At 37.8% G+C, this 25,893-nt stretch overlaps 1 protein-coding gene across 1 annotated transcript in view; it reads right to left on the bottom strand.

The window, feature by feature from the left end:
- Window positions 1-25,893, bottom strand: part of LOC145331595 (two pore potassium channel protein sup-9-like) — a 74,932-nt gene that overhangs the window by 13,205 nt on the left and 35,834 nt on the right. Inside the window, exons 9-14 of the mRNA XM_080176343.1 lie at window positions 18,368-18,555; window positions 17,879-17,943; window positions 15,356-15,397; window positions 13,955-14,019; window positions 11,329-11,400; window positions 8,019-8,116 (exon numbers count right to left, since the gene is read on the bottom strand). Of these exons, the coding sequence (XP_080032469.1) occupies window positions 8,019-8,116; window positions 11,329-11,400; window positions 13,955-14,019; window positions 15,356-15,397; window positions 17,879-17,943; window positions 18,368-18,555 (530 nt within the window). The remainder of the gene's footprint in view (window positions 1-8,018; window positions 8,117-11,328; window positions 11,401-13,954; window positions 14,020-15,355; window positions 15,398-17,878; window positions 17,944-18,367; window positions 18,556-25,893) is intronic.

Genomic DNA, 25,893 nt, shown 5'->3' with positions numbered 1-25,893 from the left:
TTTCAGCAAAACTTGTAAATATTAAGTTTATAGTTTACACTTGTTTTGGAATGCGTTCGGAATAAATTTACAATCTTATGCTTGTTTGTCTTTGCAGTTTGTGTGTGTGTGTGTGTGTGTGTGTGTGCTTGTGCTTATGTGTTTGTTGTTGTGTGTGTGTGTTTGTGGTGTGAATGTGTTTGTGTATTTTATGTGGGTGTAGGTGTGCGTGTGTGTATGTAATTGTGTGTGTGTGTGGGTAAGTGAGTTTATGTGGGGGTGTGTGTATGTGTGTGTGTGGGTGGGTGAGTGTATGTGTGTGTTTATGTGTTGTTATGTGTTTGTGTGTGTGCGTGTGAGTTTGGGAAATAGTCACGGAGAAGAAATACGACAAAAAGGGTATCTTGTAAGATTATAATGGGTACTGGGTACTGGTATAGAGCCACGCAAGGAGGGTGGGGGTTAAGTGCTCGAAAGACACTTTGTGGGAAAGCTATTGCTTACTTTTGCCTGGCAGAAAACACAAAAAAACACTTATTCTCCATTCTTTAAATGTTTAAAGTTCAAGACCAATGTATTTTCTATTTGCAAGGAGTCAAAATCACAATATTATGATTTAGATAATATTTCTTGAATAGCTATATAAATGAAAATTGGCTTATCCTTATGCAAGATTCTTATGTGGGCTGGTATGTGTGTGTGTGTGTGTGCGTGGTGTGTGGGCTTGATATGAGTGTGGGCGTGGTGTGTGTGTGTGTGTTTTCAATTGTTGCATCAAAAAAGTTTCAACAAAACAGAAAAAATATATTCTAATTGAATATTAAATATCAAAATCTAATTTACTTAATTTAAACAGGTTAGAATTGTACCATCAATTACAAACTTTGAATCTGATTTTTGGAATATGATTCCTATTTCAACAAGGTACAATGTTATAAGCGAAGCATCTCTATTATCAAGTACTAAAAAGTATTTCCTTAAACAGTATCCTGTATTTAAGAAATTTTGCAACAATTTTACTTTTAGTTTTGTTTAGACTTATCCGTATACTAAAGTAACAGGATGTTTGTCTGTCTGTGTGTTTGTGTATTGTGGCGAAAGATCTCGCAAACCGCTGAACCGATCGGGTTCTCCTTAACAGGGTAGCTTCTCATAGGTCCCGGGAAGGTTTGTAACTCTTTTTTTGGGGGGTTGAAAAATAGAGAAAAAAAAAATAAATTTTTTTAAAACAAAAAATAAATCTAAAATGAAAAATTGGGTTATCAAATTCGACTCTACCCTCCGCAAGTGCCCCTAGAGGCCTCTAGGGGGCGTAGCCGCTAGTGTATTAATATTCTACTTATTAAGTTTTGTTGGTGATATTATGAGAACACAGTGTTGTGTATACATCTACTCATTCTTCATATCATTAATTATTTATAAACACCAGCACATTTCTTCAGGGGTCTAAAGGGATAATACCATGACCGATAATTTAATGTACATCCCAAATGATAATACACAAAATTACCCCTTCTGTAGATTACAATTAGTGGTCAAACATATTGACACCGAACTTTATGAATCAACCAATCAAAATTCATCAAAGTCCCGAAAGTTGTTGAGTCAACGAATAAGAAAACGTTATTATAAAACTAGTGGGGACTAGTGTAAACAGCCCAATGTCCCCTCCCCCCCTCCCCTGAGATTCCTTTATACAAAGTATTATAAGGGTGGGCTTTAAACAAGAAAACTTAAAACTCCATGGAATGCACTGGAATGATTTTTTAATATTATAAGGACAAATAATGAAAATCCAATGAAAAATTGCCAAGATTCGCAAAATTTCAAATAGACATGCAGATAGAAATGGCTTCTACAACTTAGGCAGATGGCATATAACGCCTTGCAAATATTTTGTTAGTGCTTTTAACCTAAAAAAAAGTTATGCAAAGTTTGTTATAAACAGATACACATATATCCTACTACTTTGGTAGAAAAAAATTGGCTAAGATATGTAAAATTTCAAAATGTGTGACGAACAGACAAATATTTTGGAGACCCTAATCTTAGGTAACAAGTATCTCAAAAATCAGCCATGAAACGTCACAAAAATGAAAGAGATGAGAGGAGAAGTGGTAAAGAAACCCCCTAGATCGATAATCCCTCACTTGGCGTCACTTGGCGTCACTTGGCGTCACTTGGCTGATTGTTGAGATACTTTGTAAATTTACTAGTTTTGAAGGTTATAGAGTCCTACAAATGACAATAAACAAAAGCATAACAAAATAGTGTTTTTATTCTGCCAAGCTTAAGAAATGAAATCAAATAAAAAGAGGTAACTTTGTTATTTGTATCAAATAGAATAGAAGTAATGTTATTTGCTATAAGGAAAATTCCAACGTACTACAAGGTGAAGAGAATTATATTATTTTTCATCATCAGAGATAAAAGTATGGATATTGACAAAAAGATGAAAAATCATATCATGGAAAGAAAACAAAGTAGCGGGTTTTATCGTATGTTCACAGTAGCTTTTCTCCTATTTCTAGCCCTTGTGGGGGGCTCAATTGTCATTAACATTTACCTAACCTATCATAACCTAAAATGACCTAGAAAAGTTACTGTGAAAATATGACGAAACCCGTTACTTCGTTTTCTTTCAATGATCCGAAAAATCTTCCATTTCTTTTTGAAAAATCCACGAAATTTATTATTGAAAATCAACAATGAAATAGGTTTGTGACAATAGAGTAGGAACGACAGCTACATCATCATATCAACTCTATAACTATGTTTTATCCGTACGTTCGTACTTTTGACGTTCTAAAATATTCTATATGATACAATTAATTCAAAATAAGTACATCTTTACCATTTAATTTAAACAATATAAAGCATAATTCGCATAATACTTTACTGTTATTCTTTTTTTTTATAATAACATTTAAAATTTTCCCTTTATTCTTGTAAGATCTATAAATAGGAAATGTTTTGAAGCGAAAATTAACATTTGTTGAATAAACATATTTTACCAACAATAGCAGCAACGATTATTTGTTATTTGAAGAGTATTTGGTTTAGGTGCGTGCACAGGATTTTGTTACAAAGAGGGGAAGGGGAGCGGAGATTAATAAATTAAAGATGTAGTTTTGACAACGGGGGCGGGGGTGGTGGGTTGGTGTATACAACAATAGAAGGTGTGGTAGTTAAAATAATTCAGGTGTAAGTTTGGGGGAGGGGTGGGGGGCTGTTTTAGATGTTTAATTAGCGGGTTGTACACAAATTATAACTATCTTATTTTCTTCAAGGGGGGGAGGGTCAGTTAAACCACCCTTGATTATTCTATTGCACGTCCCTGATGTTATTCCTGACCTTTGTATTAAAATATTTAAAAGATACAAATTTTCTTAACACTCAAACCGTGTTTTATAAATCTTCCCCTCCCTCACTATGTCTGTAACTATATGCATGTAATGCTTTATTTTCCATGAATACCTCTCTTGTTGTGTGATGAAATTTTTTTTTTAACTGAGGGTTTAACATTATCAATGTTTTTTATTAGAGGAAATATTAACATTATGTTATCTAGAATGTTTTATTCCGATTCCAAAATTAATTTTTTCAATGTTTTTAGATTTCAATGCTTATATGGACTAGGAATTTTTATTCATAAACATGAATATTAGGTTTAAAATGTAGTTTTTCAATGTTCTTATGGAATTTTTTCAAATACATTGAGAAAAAAATCCTCCAATGAAAACATCCATTAATATTAATGCTAATCTTTTTAGTACTCCGTGTAAAAATTTAGATTTATTTAGTTAAATATACAAAAAAATTCAAAATCATTGCCAGATTTTTGGTACCCTGGGCTTTTGGCAATTCAGGGCTAACAAAAGTCGTTTTAATCTTATAATTCTTCATTTTAATATCCGCGAAAAACTGTTTTTAATATGATGCAATAAATAACTATTCTCATTTCTAATAAATAATAAGTCTTTTCCGATATTATTACTATTATAGATAATTGTGCTTTTATATATACTAGGAAAAGGCCACAAAACCACATAAACCATACAGATTGTTCCAAAAAAGATTAGCTTTTTAAATTAAGTGCTGTGTATTTAAAGGGATATGGCAAGAGAAGATAATAGCAATAAACCTAAAAGCTAAAGAATTTAATACAAAAAGATGAAATTATAACGGGACCAATGTGAATCTTCCCCAAAATGGAGAACTCATTCAGTAGAGTAGTTATCGAAATTTTAAGTCACAGAAAAACAAGGATGACAACATCCATTAAAGCGAAGCGCTGAAACGGTAGGACAAACGGACATTAACACTTGTATAGTGTCAGAACTGAATAATCAGAATATAAATGTATGAGAGTCGATGGAAAATTGTAAGTAAATTTGTTGAAAAACTGCTTGATACAGAATAATGTTTATGGACACACTTACATTTTAGGACTTAATTATAGAGTTGCTTCGCTTATAATATTGTACTTTGTTGTCCCAGGAATCAGTATACAAAAAACCAGATCAATCGGATAATTAGATCATATAAAAATTTGTTGTTAAAAAAGTAAAAAAATCAACACGTTTAAAATGGACGTACTGACATTTTGGTAATGATTATAGAGTTGCTACGCTTTCTAAATCGTACCTAACTACTGCAGGAATCACCATGCAAAGTTTAAAATCGATAGGACAATTCTAACATGCCTAAATTAACGAAAAAAAGCTATCCGTTACGGACGGACGGACGGACCGACTCTAATCATAGAAAAGCTACGCTTTTAAAAACATTGCTGCATTAGTTATTTCTAAAAAACCTAGTATGACTTCGAAACCGATTAATATCCGCTGGATTAGAACCAGTTCTCAGCCATACTGAAAAGTCATGTATAGCATCGTATTACAGCCAATGTTCTACGAATAATAAAATAAAAAACATAAAATTAATACCAGTTTTGTTAGCCAAGGCATTCTCAGAGCTAACATAACTGGTTTTAATCTTATGATTTTACATTTTAACAATCGCGGAAACCTGTCTAAAATATCATGCAATAATAACTATTATTCTTTGTAGTACACCTAGTTTGATTATATACAAGTTTTGTTATGTACCCTTCATTGTTATCTATTAAAAGGAAAGAAGTACAGCAAACCCAATATAACTTTTTTATTAGCACACCAATCCTTAAAAAAATAAGATGTTTGTTAAAATTAAACATTTAAAAGAAATCTTTTGACCAAAAAAAGTGATCCTAGAAATCAAACTTCAAATTAAAAACATACATTTTTGTCTACTATTTAACTTAATGCCTAATAATAAATTAATTTGTCCAACTATGATTTTTCATTGCTTCGTAACAATATTAAATGTTTTTTTACCGATTTAATATTGGAATATTTAAAAAGTTTAGAGTATAACAATAGAGGTGGAAGGTTTAAATAACTGTTTGTCTCCACCCCTAAGGACCCTGTGCTGACTTTTGATTGGGTCTTTGAAAATCAACCAATAGCGTTAGGATATTAACACAGCCAAGTCGCTACAAAAGGGAAGAAAGTAATTTGCTAGCAAACAAAAAAGGCTCCCAACAGGGGTATCCAGTTAGTTGTCTGGTTATACATCTATATTAATAGAATTATTGTTAAAATTTAAAATAAACAATAACAATCTTAATCAAGTCATGGAATGACGTGTTATCAAGGCATGCATAGATAGTTGAATGTATGTTGTTGATTTGTCAATAACGCATACAAGATTCAAAGCCAATCAATAATTTGCATTTAAGCCTAGTCAGGGGGGAGGGGGTGCTCTTCTTTGCAGTGAGGCTTCTTATATTTAATTGATTTTATGGGAGGGTATCTTTCCCCTCCAAAGAGAAATAGTTTATTTTAAAACTAGAATTGAAAGTCACATAAAAGCTGTTAGTATAAAATATATATAAAAAGCGAATCTTTTCTATAATTAGGGTTAGATCTTGCGAGATTATAAATAGTTTCCAGAAAGTCTGTACGTCTATTTACTTTTTTATGTGATATAATTATCCTATTCATCTGGAATGATTTCTAATACAACAAGGTACAATGCCATAAGCGTAACATCTCTATTAATAAGTCTTAAAAATGTTAATATGTAATTATACATAAGTCCTGGCGCTCTACTTGTGTTAATTCTCGTTTGTTTTACCATCTTATTTTTAATCTTTTCTGGATGAAGTCACCCTTGTTTTTTCTATCAATATTTCATACCCAATGATAATAAATATAGGAAGGTTAAAGGTTCAAGAAACATACAGACAGACAGAGAAACAAACACACAGACAGACCGACAAGAGAGACATGCAAAAAGACAAATATTTAAATAGATAGACAAATAAAAAAGAGACAGATAGATAAACAGACAGACAGACATATAAACAGATAAATAGACATATTTAAATATTTGATAGTAAGATAAATAGACAGATGGATAGACAAACAGACAGACAAATTGATAGATAGACAGATAGATGGATAGATAGGCAGACATTTAGAGATATTGATAGATAGATACAAACAAGTTATAAAGATAAGAGAAGAGGGAGGGTGGGTAAACATTAATAATGTAGAATATGTTTACAATAAAAGTCAGATATTAAACAAGGATATCACAATGGATGAATAATTCAACCCAATTATGACAACAGGAGTTATTCCTTTGGGAAAATTTAATTTTAAAAAAAAATTCTCTATTGTTTTCTTACAACTATTTATCAAAACCATTTTAAGCCACCAATAGTAAAAAACCTGGAAGGAACACTAATTGAAAGTTAACTGAATGCTACGCCCTTAGAGACCTCGAGGGCACTTGTGGTGAGGGGGGAAGTCAACCCTAACCCTTTTGCAATTTTAGTTTTAAAAAAAGTGTAAAGTATTTTTTTTTTCAGGGGCGATCGCGTTCGTGAAGGTGGTTGTTTAATGAAAAAGAAGAAACATATCGGTTAAGGGGTTTATAGGATCCTTCGGTACAGGCATATAGATAGACATCCTGCTAGTTTTATAAAAGGATTGTCTCTTCTCTGTGTGAATATTTATATACATTTTATATATTATACTTTGTTGTTGAGGGTTCTGCTATTGAACAGAATAAGACAATGGACGATAAATACATACACAGCCTCCAACTTTGATAAATGAAACACCTTACTAAATTGATATACAGACAGGCCAACTTGTTTTGTGGTGATTATATTCTATGTGGAAAATGTAAAAACTATTTAGTTGCCTTTGCCCCCAATACATAGAAAAAAATATAATGAATGAGCGTGGCTTAGAGATAAGAAAGAAACGTGAGTACGTGTTGCTAATTAGTTAAAAAAAAAACTGATAACAGTGCTGATATTGTATGTATCATGCCCGTCCGCCTGTCTGTCTGTCACAGTCTGTAGTCATACTGTAGTATATACTGTAATTAAATCAACACAAAACTCCATTTAGTATGAAAATATTTTCAGTATGATTCCTATTCCTAATAAACTTCCAGACTATAACTTGCCTGGTACGTCAGTCTGTCGGTAATGCTGCAAATGACTATACGTAGTTTAATTAAAAACGCTTTTAGATTTTTACTTTCTAGAATTTTCAAATAAATGATTTTTAACATAAAAATCTTTCTAATTATTGATTTTCTAAAATAAAAACTGCATTTACTCTTTAAATTTTGTATTTTTTGTTGTTGATAATTCTTGATTTACGGTCTTTTATGAAGAATTGTTCCATATATAAAATATCCCAACACTAGAGTGTTCATTACATACTTTATTTATATAAATCTTCCCAATTAGCTGCAATGAATGTATTTTTAACACAGGGATCTAAAGGGATAAAATTAGTGGTTGAAACGTTTGGACACTCAACTTAATAAACCAACCAAACAAAATTCATTAAAAATTCCCAAAGTTGTTAAGCCAACGTTTAAAAAAAAGGTTATTATAAAACTTTGGGGACTAGTGTAATAAACAGCCCATTGTCAACTCTTTTTCTGTAAAAAATAGATAAAACTCTTACCTTATAAATGAATTGTTTATTAGTATTTCTTCTAATCGGCGCCTCGTAGGATTCAAACCCACCAAAGGGTATCAGCCTCAATGACCGTAAATCATGAACTAAAACATAAATTTATATTATTAAAAAACAAACAAAAAGAGCATTAAACCTTTCAATCAAAGATTCCAGTAATAATAAGGTATAATCTTTCTAAAATAAATTAATTACAAAGCATATTGCTGTACAAAAAAAAATTTAGACTTGCATTCTAAGGCCTGGACTAACAAAACTGTAGTTTGTGAAAATGCTCGAAATTTAAATATAAGTATAGTTTTTTTTAAGCGAAAAGTTTTTCTGATTTTTCTATTTCATTTTCTATGTATGAAAGATAAAGAGCCCAAACTGCGTGACTTTTTCAGAATGGGTATGACACATAACTGAGAGTTGGAATTTTTTGAATATCTCCATCCTGGCGGGCACAGGATGCCAGCAAACCTGGCAGGGTCATCCAGGTAAAGAGCAAAAATATTTTGAACGTCCCCCCCCCCCTAACCGATACAGGTGGGGCAGGAGGCCCGACTGTTAAGAGTTAAAGGACCGAAAGCGGTTTAATTTAATAAGTAGTATTAAACCAGTCCTGGGACCTATGCCTGGCTCCCCTAAAATGCTCATTCTGTTGAGATATGTAAAGCTTCAGGGGAAAAAATCTTACTACTTAAAAAACAACTTGCGGTTGCGCCCCTAGAATCCTGGAGGTTTGTAATCATAGTGGTAGGAAAGGTAAGAAAATAGCCTGAAACCAACCCGGAACCTATGTGAAGCTTCCTAGAATTGAGATCTAAATCGGTTCAGTAGATATAGCAATCTTAAGCTATAGCCAAAAAGACATTAATTTTTTACATAATTAATAATAATTAGTTTTTGTTGTATGTCATATAACTATCCGCAACCGCAACCACAGTAAATATATGCAACTGATAAGCCCTTCCTATAATATTCCAAATAATTACACGAACAAAAGTTGGCCTTAAGTTTAGAATGTATGTTTTAGACGGAAAAAGTTAGAAATAAATGGAAACACAGACAGTATAAATTGTAGGATTTGTCTAGAGGTATAACTACAATGTGTATAATAGGATTATTTTGCTGGACATTGTATAAATACATCTAACAGTCTGATTTCTGATTGGGCTAGGACCCCTGCAGGGGTATTAACTTGGGTTAGATATGTTGGTATTTTTATTCAATTATTTTAAAGGGCAGTTAGTTAGGTAAATTGCATTATCATATTATATAAATTAGTAGTATTTTTTGTCTTATTTTTAAGATCTCAATAACTAATTATTTTCAGAATTAAAGTCTTGGAATGGTTTTAAGCTGTTTTTTCTAACCTCTCTCTGCCTTAGGATAAAGAGCCCCTAGATGCCAGAGGTGTAACCGCTAACAAATCTATATTTTATTAGTTTTGTAATACACGTAAAAAGCTGAGGAGATTTTAAACAAAATGATTTTTTTGTTTTAAAGAAGATTCACTTCAGTTTGAAAAAACACACTATATGATTATTATTTTGCTTCCCTCCTGAAGCGGGCACAATGTAAGACCGTCTTGGAATAATTATTAGATTTGTACAGTTTGTATTTTTAATTAAATAGAAGTATTAGGTCGTTTTCGACTAATTGGTAGGACTTACATAAATACGGAAAGACAAATCATAGTTTTACAAATTTTAATTTTAAAGGGGTGAATTGAAAGAAATGATCTTATGCAACCAAGTCTGCAGCCTGTACAAATCATACAAATGAACATAAGCGACCAATTCTGCAACCTGTACAAATCATAAAAATGATCCTAGTCGACCAATATGCATCAACCTTTTCAAATCATACAAATGATCATTGGCGACCAATTCTGCAACCTGTGCAAATCATACAAATGATCATAGAAGACCAATTCTTCAACCTGTACAATGTACAAATCATACAAATGATCCTAGGATACCAATTGTGCATCCTGTACAAATCATACAAATAATCCTAGGCGACCAGTTGAAAGAGTAAGAAGAAAAATGACACATTAATAGTGTGATTTTTCAAACCCAGGTCACTTCAGGAAGGGAGGGGACACTGGACTGTTTATTACACTGGTACCCAAAGTTTTTAACCTCGTTTTCTTGAATTTTGATAATTTGGTTCCTTAAGTTTCAACCATTAATTGTAATCTACAGTAGGAGTAATTTATGTATCATTATTGGGGGATATCAATCGGTTTCGAAGCTATACTTGAACAAAACCTTTAAAAGTTTGTTTCTGTTCATCCTAACCTACAGTTTGAATTTATAAAAAAAAGAGATAAATGATAGTTTGTGCACTGTATGTTCTAAATTCTAAACTAGTCCAAGGCCGTCAACAATTTATCAGCTCTCTTGCAAGGGTTTAAGAGATAGAATAAGCGGGAATATAATTTGGTAGATTTTTGGATGTAAAAAAGAAAAAAATGAAGAATCTTTGGTGGGGCATTTTTTTTCCAGGGGCCATTTCTTTTGGAAGGAGGATGTACCCTCCCTCCTAATAGTTATAAACCTTCTCTTGACTGTAAAGAAAAACCTTATAAACCAGCGGTTTACGATATTTTTTGGTACAAACGCATAAACAGACACACATCCTGTTACTTATATATATAGATTTGTTTTTTTATAACTTTGCTAGTTTGTCTGTCTGATTAGTTGGACATATTCTAATTTTGTCCTTAAATTTACCAATTTTATATTAAACATTACTACATCTCGATCCTTTTATCCTATTAAAGTAAGGGAAGCATATTGTCTTTATCATATTTTACATTTTTCTATCTTTCTGTAAAGACTTTTACTACGACAATTCTACTTACTATCATTTTTACTTTTTAGGCATGAGATTTATATATATTTTTATCACTAGCGGCTAAGCCCGAAAAGTCCTCTAAAGGTACATTGGGTAGATGGGGCCGCGGGGGGGGGGGGGGGGTTAGCTTAAGGGGGGTTTTGAGGGAAAAAATAAAATAAAACTTTTTTTTTGCGTTGGGGATTTTATTTATTCGTTTGGAAGATTTCTCTTGGGAGGATAGAGGTACCCCACCCAAAAATAATAATCATAAATCTTCCCTATAATAAGTGTCTCAAAAATCAGCCATGTGACGTCATAAAAATGAGGAAGATAAGAGGAGAAGTGGAAAAGAAAAATCCTAAAAGAATTTTATGACGTCAAATGGCTGATTTTTGAGACACTTTGTCCCCCTACAAGAAGCAACACAAAGACCTACAAACAGATAATGTTTTTAATATTTTTTCCTTACCTGAAGCGGGTCTCGACTTTGGAGGGGAGGGAACATAGTCTGAAAAATCTGGTGGGGGAGATCTCAGCTCACCTAAAACATATAATTTTAATATTAGAATTATAAATCATATTCACAGTATCTTGAGAGACTCAAATTTTCAAAATTGAAAAAAAATTCTAAGATGATATTACTTGATATTAACTTTTCAGAAAAAATATATATTTGTACGTAACATTCAATATAAGTAAATGATTATTTAAGCTTAATCCTTCCATTGAAAAAGAGAGTAATAAGTGTTTTTCTTCAACATACTATATTACATTCCATACTTATAACTAAAAAAATATATTAGCAAAAACAATGAATTTTAATTTTATTGGTCGTAATTGAAAACTAGAATCTTTATTAATTCAAATTTTCACTTTTTTTAGACTTAAAAAGAAAAAGTAAAAAACACCTCTTCCCGCTCATTTTTTATTTTAGTTTAAAAAATATAAAAATATTTTGCGGGTGACATTTTTCGAGGATGATTTATCTTGGAAGGGTGGTGGTACCTTTCCCAAAAACCTCTCCAGGACCTATTTGAAGCAATTTAGTTAGTTAGTTAGCAATTTAGAAGCAGTTAGTAATAGACTGACAAACAGACATCATGTTACTTTATTATAAGGATATAAAAGTGGCTAAAACTTTATTTTAGTTGTTGTGTAAAAATATGTTTTTTTTCTTATAAAATGTTGTAAATACTGCTGATATTGCACCAAAGTAATTAGTAAAAAAGCTTCTCTGTAATTTTATTACTAGCTGTATCCACTAGCATCTAGTACAGAAAAAATAGCCTAAAACCACCTAAAACGCTTATATTTAGAAATGAAATGCCTAAAACCATCCTAAAAACATTGTGAAGGTTTCCTTTGATGAAAACTTAATCAGTTGGCTGAATATCAAGATCTTAACTGACAAACAGAAAAATTGTTTTATAGAAAACCCACAGAAATATTATATTCTGTTTTTATTGGCCTAATACAATTGAAAGCTATGAATTTTCTGCAGTGCTCCTCAAATGTCGAGCACATTAACCAACTTCTTTTTAAAAAAATGAATTTTTGTTTTTTGTCTTTGTTTTTACTTTGGGTCTGGTTAGGTTAGGTTATTTTGGGAACAAGGTAGCCCCAAAGAGGTGAGAAATAAAAATGACAAGAAAGATAACAAGCACCATATTTCTTAGACACAACCCAATCTGTCCCGATTTTGTATCACTTTGAAAAGTGCGATTCCAGTTACGTCATATACGTTTCGGGAAAGAAAAAGGGAAGTGGGGAAGAAAATCTCTTCAAAAGAGATGGGAGAAAAGGGAAGAGATTTTCTTCCCCCCTTCCCTTTTTATATGACGTCACAGGAATCGCACTTTTCAAAAGTGATACAAAATCAGGAGAGATTGGGTTGTGTCTATTTCTTAGTCATATGCACGGATAATTGTCTTCAAACCATACTAGAAAATGCGCTACTTTTGAGTATCATATCCTTGTTCAGTGTTTAGTGCATTTTACAACATAAATATTACAAAATCATAACATAAAATTTAGGTTATACAATCTTAAATTTATGTATTTGCACATAAATACGTTGAATAAATATGATAAAGCAAAAAATACGATTCCAATAGAAAAATATTGAAAGTATAATTTCATTGGCCTAAATCAGAATACTTTCTAGTATTTTGTTCAGACTAACCGAGATACCAAAACTATTAAGTATTTGTGCGACATTAACAATTAACTCAGCTTATTTCCTTTGTGTAAAACTAGCGGCTTCGCCCCTAGCCTCTAAGGGATGGGGCCCCAAGAGGTTTGATAAAACCAAATTTTCGTATTTTAGATTTAAAATAAGAATGTAAAAAAATATTCTTTTTTGGAGGGGGGGGGGGGGGAATTTTTGTTTGTTTTTTTGGGGCTACAAACAAACAGACAGACAGACAAACAAACAGACAGACATCGTTCTACTTTGTATTATAGATATATAGAGCTATAACAAAAATAACTTTTCAATAACTGTTAAATTTTTTTGAATATCTCCACAGGATGCCAGCAAATCTGGCAGGGTCATCCAGGTAAAGTGCAAAACAGTTTTTTAAAACTTAAATTAAGCATTTTACAGGGCATAATACTAATTGACCCTTTAGTAGTACAAAATAAAATTTTTGAATTAGATACTTAGAATTTTAAATTCAAGCTTATCTTACACGTCTACACATTGTATCAAAAGTTGATGGCCGCCGTTTTCCCGCCGACCGTTGCTGCCGGGGACCATCGTCTAAATTTATGTTTTAAAAATTTGAAAACGTTCATCTAGCTTCAAAAAATAAGAAACCATCAATAGGGGATCAAAAGTTAATTTTAGCCTTCTCTTTCTAAGCTGAAGCTGAGATAACCAGGTCTGAAAGGGGGACCTGACTGTCAAGGGTTAAAATCATTTTAATCTGAATAATTTCTACATTTGTTGACGAATGGATGACGACATTAAGATTATTCTCACCTGAATAATTTCTACATTTGTTGAAGAATGGATGACGACATTAAGATTATTCTCACCTGAATAATTTCTGCATTTGTTGAAGAATGGATGACGACATTAAGATTATTCTCACCTGAATAATTTCTACATTTGTTGAAGAATGGATGGCATGACATGCACGAACATGAACACACACTCCTAAAATAATATCATAATTAAAAAGAGTAGATAAAAGACTTAAATAGATCTTGTACACTTCGTTAAAATCAGAGATTTTGATCAAATTTTGATTAAATAGTTCGAAAGTAGAAGCGTCTAGACGACTTTTTCATCAATAATCTTAATTTATAAAATGGATATTTAATTTTCATTTCGAAACCGCTAAATATCCAGTAGATTAAAACCGGTTCTCAGCCATACTGAAAAAATCATGTATAACACCGTATTACATACACTTTCCTGTGAACATTAAAATAAAAATTATAAAATCATATGATTGTAAATTTTAATATCCGCAGAAAGCTTTTTAAATAAAATAAAAAAATCTATGTTCCCATTTTGATTTTAATATTTTTAATTTTTAGATAAATTGAGGATCTTAAAAACAGTCTTTATATAATAATTCTTTATCAATTTAAAAGCTACTGGCAAAAAAGCGGGAAAAAATTAAAAACTTTCCACAGCATTTCTTTTCTCTCTGATATCTAATAAATGAAATGTTGTCTCAGATATCGTGTGACAAGTTGAATTACCGGCCCAACCTATCACATTTCAAAATCCATTTCCTATTAATCATGAAACCTTTTGGGACTTTATTAGGAGGAGTAAGAAAATATGATTGCTCTGCCCTTGGTAATAAATTTAGATCTCACTTTCTATCTTATTATTTAAAGTTAAGTTTTTCTAAATTATGTCGGTCTGTAAGTCCTTAACGGATGGCACTTACCGTTAATTTAGGCATGTTAGAATGGTCCTATCGATATCAATATATAAACTTGGTATTGTGATTTCTGTTACAGTTGGGTACGATTTAGAAAGCGTTGCAACTTTATCATTACCAGAAAGTCCGTACGTTCATTTACTTTCTGACAACAGTTGAGTGTATGAAAGAATTATCCAATTCATCTAATTTTTGAAAGCATAATTATCTTGACTACAAGGTACAATGCTAAAAATGTTATTAAATAGTATACTGTATATAGCAATTTGCAACAAATTTTCATACAATGTTGTTTAGGCTTATAAATTTATATTTTGCATGGCATTAGTGTTACTGTTCGTTTGTTCTAGCGTCTGCTTAAAGAGCTTCACTTATATGGATTTGGTTATCTTTGTTTTACTAGAAAATTGGATAATAAGACTAGACCCTCTTTTTTCGTAGTATAAGAGAAAAGTTTTTTTTCAAGAATAGTTATTTATCGTATCGTATTATAAACAGATTTCCGTGGACATAGAGTAGACAATAGAACAAGATAAAATGAAACAAAATGATTTTAAAAATGGACACCTCCCCTAAATTAAATGCATTACTTACCTAATTTCTTCTGCACTGGTCGATCTACACCTCTCTCGATATCTAAATTAAACAAACAAATTAGTTATTTGTGAAAAAAATACGGCAGAACAATTTTGAATGACAAAATTATACATAGTTCTAAACATTTCAATGTAAAGTAAATCACTTTGATTTTAATTTTTAAGTATATATTTATAGGTAAATTATTTGAATAGTTTGGTTTTAATCAATGATATTTTAAAAGATATTTAAAACATTGTGTTTGTAATGTTTATATTTTCCAGCATGGCTTCGAAACCGATTAATATTCGCTGGATAATAACCGGTTCTCAGTCATACTGAAAAATCCTGTATCATGTCAGTTTTGTACGAATATTGAAATAAAAATCATAATATCAATACCATTTTTTAGCTTGGGACTGTGGCCCCCCGGGGCCAAAAATACTAGTTTTAATCTTATATTTTTTTATTTTAATATTCGCAGAAAGCTGTCTGTAATACGATGCGGAGGGAGGGAGGGGACATTGAATTTATTAAACTAGTACCCAAAATTAATAATAACATTTTATATTTTTTGGCCTGAAAACTTTTAATACTTTTGTTAAATTTTGATTGGTTATTCATTGAGTGTCCAAACGTTTCAACATATGGTTTTAATCTACAGAAGAAGAAATTTTCGTTTATCATCATTGGGGATGTATCGTTCATTGTCTTATCCTATAGGATCCCTGATTTTGAATCATTATACATTCCATTGTCTTTTCTTTACTGTCTCTATCCAGATTTAAAAATACAGACATGGATAAATATCATAAACTATTCTTAAGACTATTTCTAAGACTTTTCTTTGATTAGGGTTGATCGTCCGTCCAGGACAGTTAGCTCTTATCGTTAATTAAAACAGGTTAGAATTGTCCTACCGATTTCAAACTTTGCATTATGATTCCGATAACAATTAAGTACGATTTGGAAAGCGTAGTATCTCTAAATCGCTACCAGAAAGTCCGTACGTCCATCTAAAAAATCTCTATAATCAAGTCCTAAAAATGTAAGTATGTCCTTAAACAGTATCATATTTTGCAACACTTTTACTTACAATTTTGTTTAGACTTATGCATTTAAATTCTGCTTAGCAAGTTCTGACACTCAACAAGAGTTATTGTTTGTTTGTCCTTCCGATTCAAGGTTTCTTTTTTTTATGGATGTTGTCATCCTTGTTTATTTTCATTTATCTCAAATTGACCTAAGCTTTTATTAATGTACTCCCGTTTTTTTTGTATCTTTAGAATACATTTCTCTGGTTATGTTAACGAAAAGCAATGAATAGAAAATAAAAAAGATGTCTTTTGTTATAAAAAATTCCTTCTTGATCTACTTTTGGTAACAAAGCTGTTCTATATCCAGTGCATATCCGTATGTCCGCTTTTTTTTTTGTCTCATTCGGTCTATCTGAGTTACTTGCGCAATTACTCAACATACACACGACACACAAAGACACCTGTAGAATAAACTTACATATTTAGTTGTTCTATATTTTGCATATGCAAATCTACATATTTTTTTTTGTTTTACAGTTTACTGTTCTTTGTTTTGTAGAAGACCTGGTAAGGAACTGATAATAAAGCATTAAACCACCTAAATCGGTCCAGTGGTTAACGAGATATTAACATACAAAAAAAACCTATTCATTTTGGCAATTTAATCAATATTGCTGCTCTACCTATGTGCATAATTATCCATGCGTTTCTCTAAAAATGTCCCAAATTAGGTCAATTTTGAATATAACAAAAGATTTTTTCTCTTAAGAGATTTTTGTACTTTTATTGAGATAACTTATGAAACAATTGTTCATCTAAAAATTTCCAGACCAATTTTAAAATGATTTTTTTCTTAGATTTATAGACTTACATGGAATTTATTTAGTACTTTTTATTTGTAACATTGCAAAATAAAATATACTACTTAACGGCAGTGTCATATTAAATGATTCATGGACAATACCTGCTATAATCAGGGATTTAAAGTGATAAGACAATGGCCAATAAATTGATATACTTCCCAAATGATGCTATACAAAATAACCCCTTATGTAGATTAAAATTAGTAGTTGAAACGTTTAGACACTCAACTAAAAGAATAAACCAATTAAAATTCACTCAAGTCCCCAAAGTTGTTAAGCCAACCGTTATCATAAAACTTCGGGTTTATTGTAATAAACAGCCCATTGTCTCCTCTCTCTCTCTCTCTCTCTCTCTCTCTCTCTCTCTCTCTCTCTCTCTCTGTGTAGCAATGCTTCTCTTTAATTCTTGTATGTGTGTCTATAATCAGAAAGAGAGAGAGGGGACAGTGGGCTGTTTATTACACTAGCCAACAAAGTCTTATAATAACGTTTTCTTCTTGGTTTCAGTGGACTTCAGTCAATTTTTATTGGTTGATTCATTAAGTTGAGTGTCCAAACATTTCAACCACTAATATTAATATACAGAATGGGCAATTTTGTGTATCATCATTGGAGATGTACATAAATTTATCTATACTTACTTTGCATCATTTAAAAGATCACCCATGATGACATCTCCCTCTACTCGCACTGAATAAGCTGCCGCCTGAAATTAAAAAAAAAGAAATAATCAAAAATACACAGAGAGGAACATTGAACTGCAAACTTTACTGGTCCCTAAAGTTTTGCATTCTTATTCTTAGGAAACTTTGATAAAATCTTGATTGGTTGGTACAAACTAGAAATATCCCAATGGTAAATGTAACCGTCAATCAATACGAATCCGAACCCCCCCCCCCCCCACCATTTCTCATAGCTGCTAGATAATCTAATACTGAATGCTTTTTACTCAAAGTTACAAATTGTGTATATTCACAATGTTAATGTCACGCATCTGACATATCAGCAGTAGGTACCATTTTTAACATTGTTTTGTTATGATGCGGTGTCATTTCGAGATTCGAACCTATCACCTCTCCGACAACGAGCGGATGCTTGACGTGCTGACCAATTGTCGCGGGTTTGCTCACCTGAATGGCCTCTATCTCGTCACGCTTCTCATCCTCTGTGTTCATGGTCATAAATTTGAGTACCATAAGGTTGAGTACGGCGGCTATGACGGCCAGGCCGAACATGATGAAGAAGAGGGCGAAGGTGACATACTCCGGCTTCTCCTCGAGAGCATTGTCCTGCTGTAGCGCTACCAGATCACCAAATCCTTAATTTGGAAAAAAATAACTAGTATTATCCAATTATACAAAGAACTAGCGAATACGCCCCGAGCATCTAGGCACTTTGTCTTCAAAGAGGTAAAACATAGCCTTAAAAAAATCCATCTTTAAATCTTTAATAAATAGACTAATACCATCCCATTTTTAAATCTTTAATAAATAGCTTAAAACCATCAAGGGGTCTATGTGAAGCTTCCTTAAAAAAACTAAATAAGTTAATTATTTATTGAAATCTTAATGTTATGACAAAAATACTTAAATAATAGTAGGATTTAGTTTTTTTTAGTTTTAAAAAATAATAGGATTTCGTTTTTTTTTTGTCGATAACTACTAAATTGATTGAGTTCTCCTTTTTAGGGAAGCTTTTTATAGGTCCCTGTATGGTTTAAGGAGTAATTTCCTTCTTTCCATACTTCTTCGAATGAAGAGCTCCTAAATGATAGGGACGCAGCTGCTAGTCCTATTTCTATAATATATAGCAGTAAGTTTTTTTTCTTCTGAAGCTAAGGATCTCTAAAGTTACTGGTCCTAATTGGTTATACTTCTAAGAATGCTTTATTAATGTCTTTTGGTGGTTTTAAGCTATTTTCTGTCATCACTCACCCTCCCCCCAAAAAGTGAAAAGATTTTTCTGGATAAGGGGAAGGGTAGTCCAACCTTCCCAAAAGAATCCCCCCCCCCAAAAAAAAAATAAAATGCTTTTTCTTTCTAAGAATAAGAAAGTTCATTAGTTCTTAAGAGTTTTAATTATAGAATTAAGAAATAATGAAAATAAAAATATCATACGTCAGTTTATTAACGATTAAAAGAAAGAATATTTTATAAATAATCAACGTCACAAAATCTAGTTAATTTTCATGAGAAGCACTCTTTTTTATAATTTTTAAATCTAATATATTTTTCGAAGGAGGGGGGGGGGAGGGGGGGGGGTTGAAAATTCTGAAATATCAATGGGTCGGAGCGAGATATTTTAAACTTGAATCAACCGACGCATTTTACTAACCCCCTATTCCGAAAAAGCTTATTTATTGCTTTATTTGTTTTTGTATATCATATTTCGATTATTCTTAATGAATCTTCTATCCTTTATATATTATCGTCCTTGTTTTTTTCTTAATTTACTTTGTTTACCGTAAAATATTTAGATTATGAAATATCAGAAGGAAAAAAAACAGAATTATGGAGAGAAAAAAAAGAAAAATATTTTTTTTATGATGGTTCAAACAATCTTTTTTTTTAAGAGGGATGGAGGGTGTTTTTTGCTAGATCACCCCTACACACACAATAATTTTTGATAAAAGTAGGGAGGGGGGGGGGGAGTAAAAGTATATATTTCAATTTTTAGAGGGTTTATTACCCCCTTTAACTCCCTTTTGGACCATTATATTGTGGTAATACGGCAAACAGACGGACGGGCAGTTTACAGAATTGCTACGCAGTGACTTATCATAACAAGCCTTCTGCACTAATCCCATTATATCACCATTTACCTCATGACCGCCGGTGACCCCGCTGTCCAGCGGTCAAACTGGCCTGCCTAAATATGGGGAGGGGCACGGACACGCAGCTATCACGCGCCCCTCACGCAATTATACAACCGGGAGGCGCTGCCTCCACTTTTACCACAGCTGCCCCCGCAGCCTGTCTACCGCCGTGGGCTAAGCCCTTGTGTCCCACACCCCCTTCAAACCTAACCATTGTTATAATCTGTTGTATATATATAGTAAACATCCATTGTAAATATTATTCAGTTAAATATATAATTTCTGTATGACTAAATCCTGCTAGTTTGTTTTTGGTAGAATAATTCAAGGCTAAGGCTCGTTGGATTCGAACTCGCAACCCGTGAGCTGAAACGTTCGGCTTACCACATCTTGGTGTCAGCGTGTTTCAATCGAGCCTTACAGAAATTAGCCTATTCTACCTCTGATTGGACCCTTTGGCAAGTAAGGGGACAGTCAGCCGCCAACTGAGAAGCCAACTGACCCGTGAGACGGCCTTTTTAGGTCGAATTTCCATCATTTTGAACGCAATGTGTAGGCCTTTGGCCTACGGCAAGCAGATTTAGCCTGCTAAAAGCGCCAGTTACAGCGTTTTTCCGTACCGTGTAGGAGTAGCGCTAGGTGCGCAGCCACGGTAATCGGATAATTTAGCTCAAACGGCTACAAAACTGAGTCTAAATTGGCAAGTGTAGCTGGGACAAGCCCCAGGACACCCAGGCCAAACCTACGAGACGGACAGCTAGGTGCTGGTCTCCCTGAGAAGGCAATGTGTGGCTGCGAAGCTTCAGCACACAAGTAAGGCCTACCACTGCGACGGATAGCAGAATTTGAGCCAAAGGCACGGCAGGACGGGACATTCCCTGCCGCTGCCTCCCAGGATTCGAACCCGAGGCGCTGCAGGACGGGCCATTCCCTGCCGCCATCTTTCGGGATTCGAACCAGCGGCGCTGCAGGACGGGACATTCCCTGCCGCCGCCATCCCTCTGAACCTTGCAGGACGGACATTCCCTGCTGCCAGTGCTTCCAGAATCACACCTAGAGCTCCTAGTGATAACTACACATAAGTGTGTATAAATGTCAACCAAGTGATAAAAAGAAATATAAAATTGTTGACCCAGTGATAATTGATAAGCTCTAGTGATTCGAAGCTACAGTCTAAGCCACCATGGTAAGCGATACTACCATAGCTGCGGTTCGGCCACCGCCGAAGTTTCTGCCGACCCCAGCCGAACGGGAGGCCCCCTTGTCTCAAGGGCAGGACCTCCACTTCCCCTGCCATATCAGGGTGAGGTTTCCCACTCCTGACCCTGCCCAGCACGTACAGGTTGATGCCATGGTCGATTCTGGCAACCGTGTACCAGGGTCTGCCGTAATTTCTGAACACCTCATGCACGCAATGGGCGTGCAACGCATGTTGGTTCCAGACAACACCCAAATCCTGACTGCTAACGAGGAAGGCCAGCCCCTCCAGGTAATCGGAAAATTAAAAGAATTATATATGGCAGTTTCACACACTCTTATACTCCATCTGTACCACGTGACTGTGGTACGGAATCTCTCACACCCTCTGAACCTAGGAGGGTATTTTCTCAAGGAGTTCGGAACTAGGCTCTGTTTCGACATGCAACCCCCCTGCTTGTGGGTGCGTGGGGAGTTCATCCCACTCCGTGGTGTCCCCATCGACCGGGAGACAGCCGAGAGAGAGTTGAGTTACGAGGGGCCTCTGCCAGGCCCACTGCCAGAGCAGCCGCGTGTGGTTGAGAAAGGCACGCACTGGGTGGATACTGCGCTAAACGCCCATAGGGGGACCAACCTGCTAGCCATGGGGTTGCCCCCAGTGCCCAAGGTGCCTCTGGAGAACCTGCCAACGACGTTTCCCGAGATTGCCAGCCCTCCAGAACCGATCTTCTCCGCCGACACCTTCATCAACGGCCAGCCGTGTCCACCTGGTCCCCTCTACCTGGGACCCCCAGCCATTCAACCGGCCAAGTCCGAGTCCAGGCCCGTCAAGTCGCGGTCTGATGCACCCGGAGCCACGCTCAACTCCCAGGAATCAGCCTCTCCCGGCGCCGTGCCCGTCAAGTCGTGGCCGGCCGCCTCCGGAGCCACGCATGGCTCCGATGCCTCAGCCTCTCCTAGCGCCGAGCCCGTCAAGTCGCGGCCGAACGCCCACGGAGCCCAGGCTGGTCCCAGCGCCCCGGCCTCTCCCAGCGCCGAGCCCGTCAAATCGTGGCCGGACGCCCTCGGAGCCACGCCTGGCTCCGACACCTCAGCCCCTCCCGAGGCCGAGCCCGTCAAGTCGCGGCCGGTGGGTCCCGGAGCCGAAGCTGACCCCGTGCCAGCCACGTACAGGCTAAGCGCTGTCACTCCAACTGATGGCCAACCACCCCAACTCCGCACGGCCAAGAGGGTGGTCTTGCCTGGCCGCGGGGTCATGGCTGTCCCTGTTGAATTAGTGGGGCACCGTACTAAGGATGCCATCCAACTAGCTGCCCCAGAACAGAGGTTTGGGGAGGATCTTGTCATCCCAGAAGGCCTGTATGCCCACAGGCCTGGCTCCGCCAGCGTGTTTCGAGTGCTGGTGGTAAATGAAGGGGAGACGCCCCTCCTGCTGGACGCCGGCCTCCCCGTGGCTGAGGAGCTGGTCAAGCCTGACATTTTGGAGGTTTCTGATAAGCCTCCCCCTCGTATCCATTCGTTCCAAGAGCCTGTTGAGCCCCCAGATATGCAGGAGCTGTGGGAGGCCCTTGAGATGGAGGAGAACGAATTCCTGCGCAAGGACCCCCTGCTCAAGAAGGAGGTCTGGACCATGTTATCAGAGTACAGGGACGTCTTCTCCAACTCTACCCCCGGCTGCACTGACGTAGTAGAGTTACAGCTGCGCCTCAAACCAGGGACCCAGCCGATCCGCCAGAGATTTAGGGATCTGAACCCGCGGCAGGAGGCTTAGCTGGAGAAGCAACTGGACACCTGGCTGCAAGAGGGAGTCATAGAGCCTTCAGACTCCGCCTGGAGTAGCCCCCTGGTGCCCATCAAGAAGAAGGACGGGAGCACCCGCTGGGCAGTCGACTACAGAGCCCTCAACAAGTGCCTGGAACTGGACAGCTACCCTTTGCCCAGGATCCAGCAGCTGGTAGAACGAGCGGGAGGACACCGCGTCTACAGTGCCTTAGACGCGGTGGCCGCGTACTACACCATCCGTGTGTCCGAGGACAGCCGGCCCTGCACCGCCTTCACCACCCCCAGGGGCTTGTACCAATGGAAAAGGATGCCCTTTGGCCTCGCTACGGCACCATCTGTCTACTCCAGATTTATTGCAGGGGTCCTGAACCCATTAGGCACGGCCAACCTCCAGTCATATCTTGATGACGTCCTGACCTTTCACCAGGATACCTGGGCCCACCTGGCTAGGCTCCGGGAAGTCTTGGAAGCCCACCGCAGGGGAGGAATCCGCCTCAAGCCAGCCAAGACCAAGCTGTTTCGAGCCAAGGTGGATTATCTGGGCCACACCCTCAGCCGGGAGGGGATAGCCATGCAAGAGGATTATATTGACCGTATCCTGGACTGGCCGGCCCCCATCACCCCCAAGGATTTGCTGGCGCTCCTGGGGTTCTTTGGATACTACCGCCTGTTCATCCCAGAGTATGCCGACCTCACCTACGAGATGAATCGGCAGAAAACGGCCAAGACACTGACCTGGACGCCTGAGATGGAAGCCCAGCTGCTACAGCTCAAGGACAAGTTCTGCCAAGCCCCCATCCGAGCGCCGCCTAGGTTTGACTTGCCGGCGGTGTTCCAGCTCACCACAGACTTCAGCAGCCGCGCCATCTCTGCCATCCTTAGTCAATGCCAGGACGGCAAGGAGAGGCTGATTGCCGCCGTGGGGCGCAAGACAACCGACCCCGAGACTCGCTACCCGTCCTGGAAGGGAGAGATGGCCGCCATTATGTATGGAATTCGGAAATTTCACGGCATCTTGTCCTACCGCAGCTTCCAGATCAACACTGATTCCTCAGCCTTGCTACAGATGAAGTCGCTGAACACATCCACAGGGATGGTGGCTCGCTGGCAGGAGGAGCTAGCGGCCCTAGATTTCACTGTCTGCCACCGTCCTGGCACCCAGAACACTAATGCTGACGCCCTCAGCCGCCGGGAGGACGATAATATGCCGACAGCCACCGCTGAGGAATTAGCAGAGCAAGCTGAGTACATTCACACCCTCTGCCAGCTAGGGGAGTCCGCAGCTGGCCGGCCCTCTGCCGCACGACTGGACCCGGCTAGAGTGTTAGAGGCACAGACACAGGACCCTCTCCTGCTCCGTGTCCGCCAGTGGGTGGCTGATGGCAAAGCCCCAACTAAGGCTGAGCTGCGCGGCAAGGAACGAGACGAGCAGCAGTACGCCAGCCGCTTCGCAGCCCTGGGACTCGACGAGCATGGCTGCCTCACCACCACTGACCAGACCCTGACAGGAGAGAGAACAAGATACCTGCTGCCTTCGGCCCTCCAGCAGGACGCGTTCTTTTTAGCCCATGGGACCCCCATGGCCGGGCACTTTGGAATGGACGCTACTATTGCCCGCGTCGCCATGCACTTCTGGTGGCCCAACCTGTCCCGTGACGTCCGCCTGATGGTTCAGACTTGCCCTGAGTGTGTACAGAAGGTCACCAAGGAAAGGTTGAAGTTAGGGATACATGTGCCCTCCCGCCAGGGGTATCCACAGCAAGTCCTGTTTATTGACCTGGTGGGGCCGCTGCCAGAGACCCCAGCTGGAAACCGCTACATCCTCACCTGTCAGGATGGGTTCAGCCGGTTTGTCAGCCTCTACGCCATCCCCAACAAGCGCACTCTCACGGTGGCTGAAGCCCTTCTGCACCGCCACCTGGCCACGTTCGGATGTCCCCTGAAGATCCACTCCGACAATGGGATGGAGTTTACCGGCCAGGTATTCAAGGAGCTGGCCGCCAAGCTCGAGATTGGCCTGACACATCCACCGCCCTACAACCCGCAGTCCAACCGGGTGGAGAGGTTCCATCGGACGCTCAACACAGGCATGCGGCTGTTCCTAGACAGAGACGACAACAACTGGGAGCCACACTTGCCTGCCATTGCCTTCGCCTACAACACCAAGGCCTGCAGATCCACCGGCGTGACCCCGTTCCTGGCCTACTTTGGGAAGGAGGCCAAACTTCCGGTGGACATGGTGCTCCGGCTGCCAGACACAGAGTATGCCTCGGTCCCAGCCAACGTCCAAGCTCTCCTGCAACGCTACCATGCCGTGTACGACGCCATCCAGCAGCGAGAGGAGGGAACCATCCGGAGGAGCGCGGCTGCCTACGAAGGCACGGCCAAGTACGGAGTTGGAGACCTGGTCTGGTATCTGGCCCCCCGCCTGGTGCCAGGGAAGGCAGCCAAGATTACCAAGAGATGGACTGGCCCTTGGAAGATAGTGCGACAAGCCACAGACGTCCATTATGTCATCAAACCTGCCTCTCCAACAGCCAGGATCTCGGAGGTCACCGCGCATGTAGGCCGACTGCGCAAATACACTGGAGATGTAACTGCCCATCAGATTCCAACAGACATTCAAGGCGACCTGGACGGCGACGAGGACGCCACCGAGCTGCCTGCCGGAGCTGCGACGCCGCCAGCTAGTGACCCAGGACAGTTTCCAGTGTACCAGCCAGCCGCCGCCGCCCCACAGCCTAACGGCCAGGATCGTGACCCGGTAGAAGAGAACCTGCAGCATCAACCCAACGAACCACCGCCGCCGCCGCCAGCTCCAGAGCCACCTAGAGATGCCATCTGGAACCCTGATGCTGACAT

Source organism: Acartia tonsa, chromosome 11, assembly GCF_053477335.1.
Source record: "Acartia tonsa isolate MP-2025a chromosome 11, ASM5347733v1, whole genome shotgun sequence".
NCBI classification, from domain to species: domain Eukaryota; kingdom Metazoa; phylum Arthropoda; class Copepoda; order Calanoida; family Acartiidae; genus Acartia; species Acartia tonsa.
The sequence above is the reverse complement of the archived record's forward strand: the minus strand, read 5'-3'. Positions and strand labels throughout refer to the sequence as shown.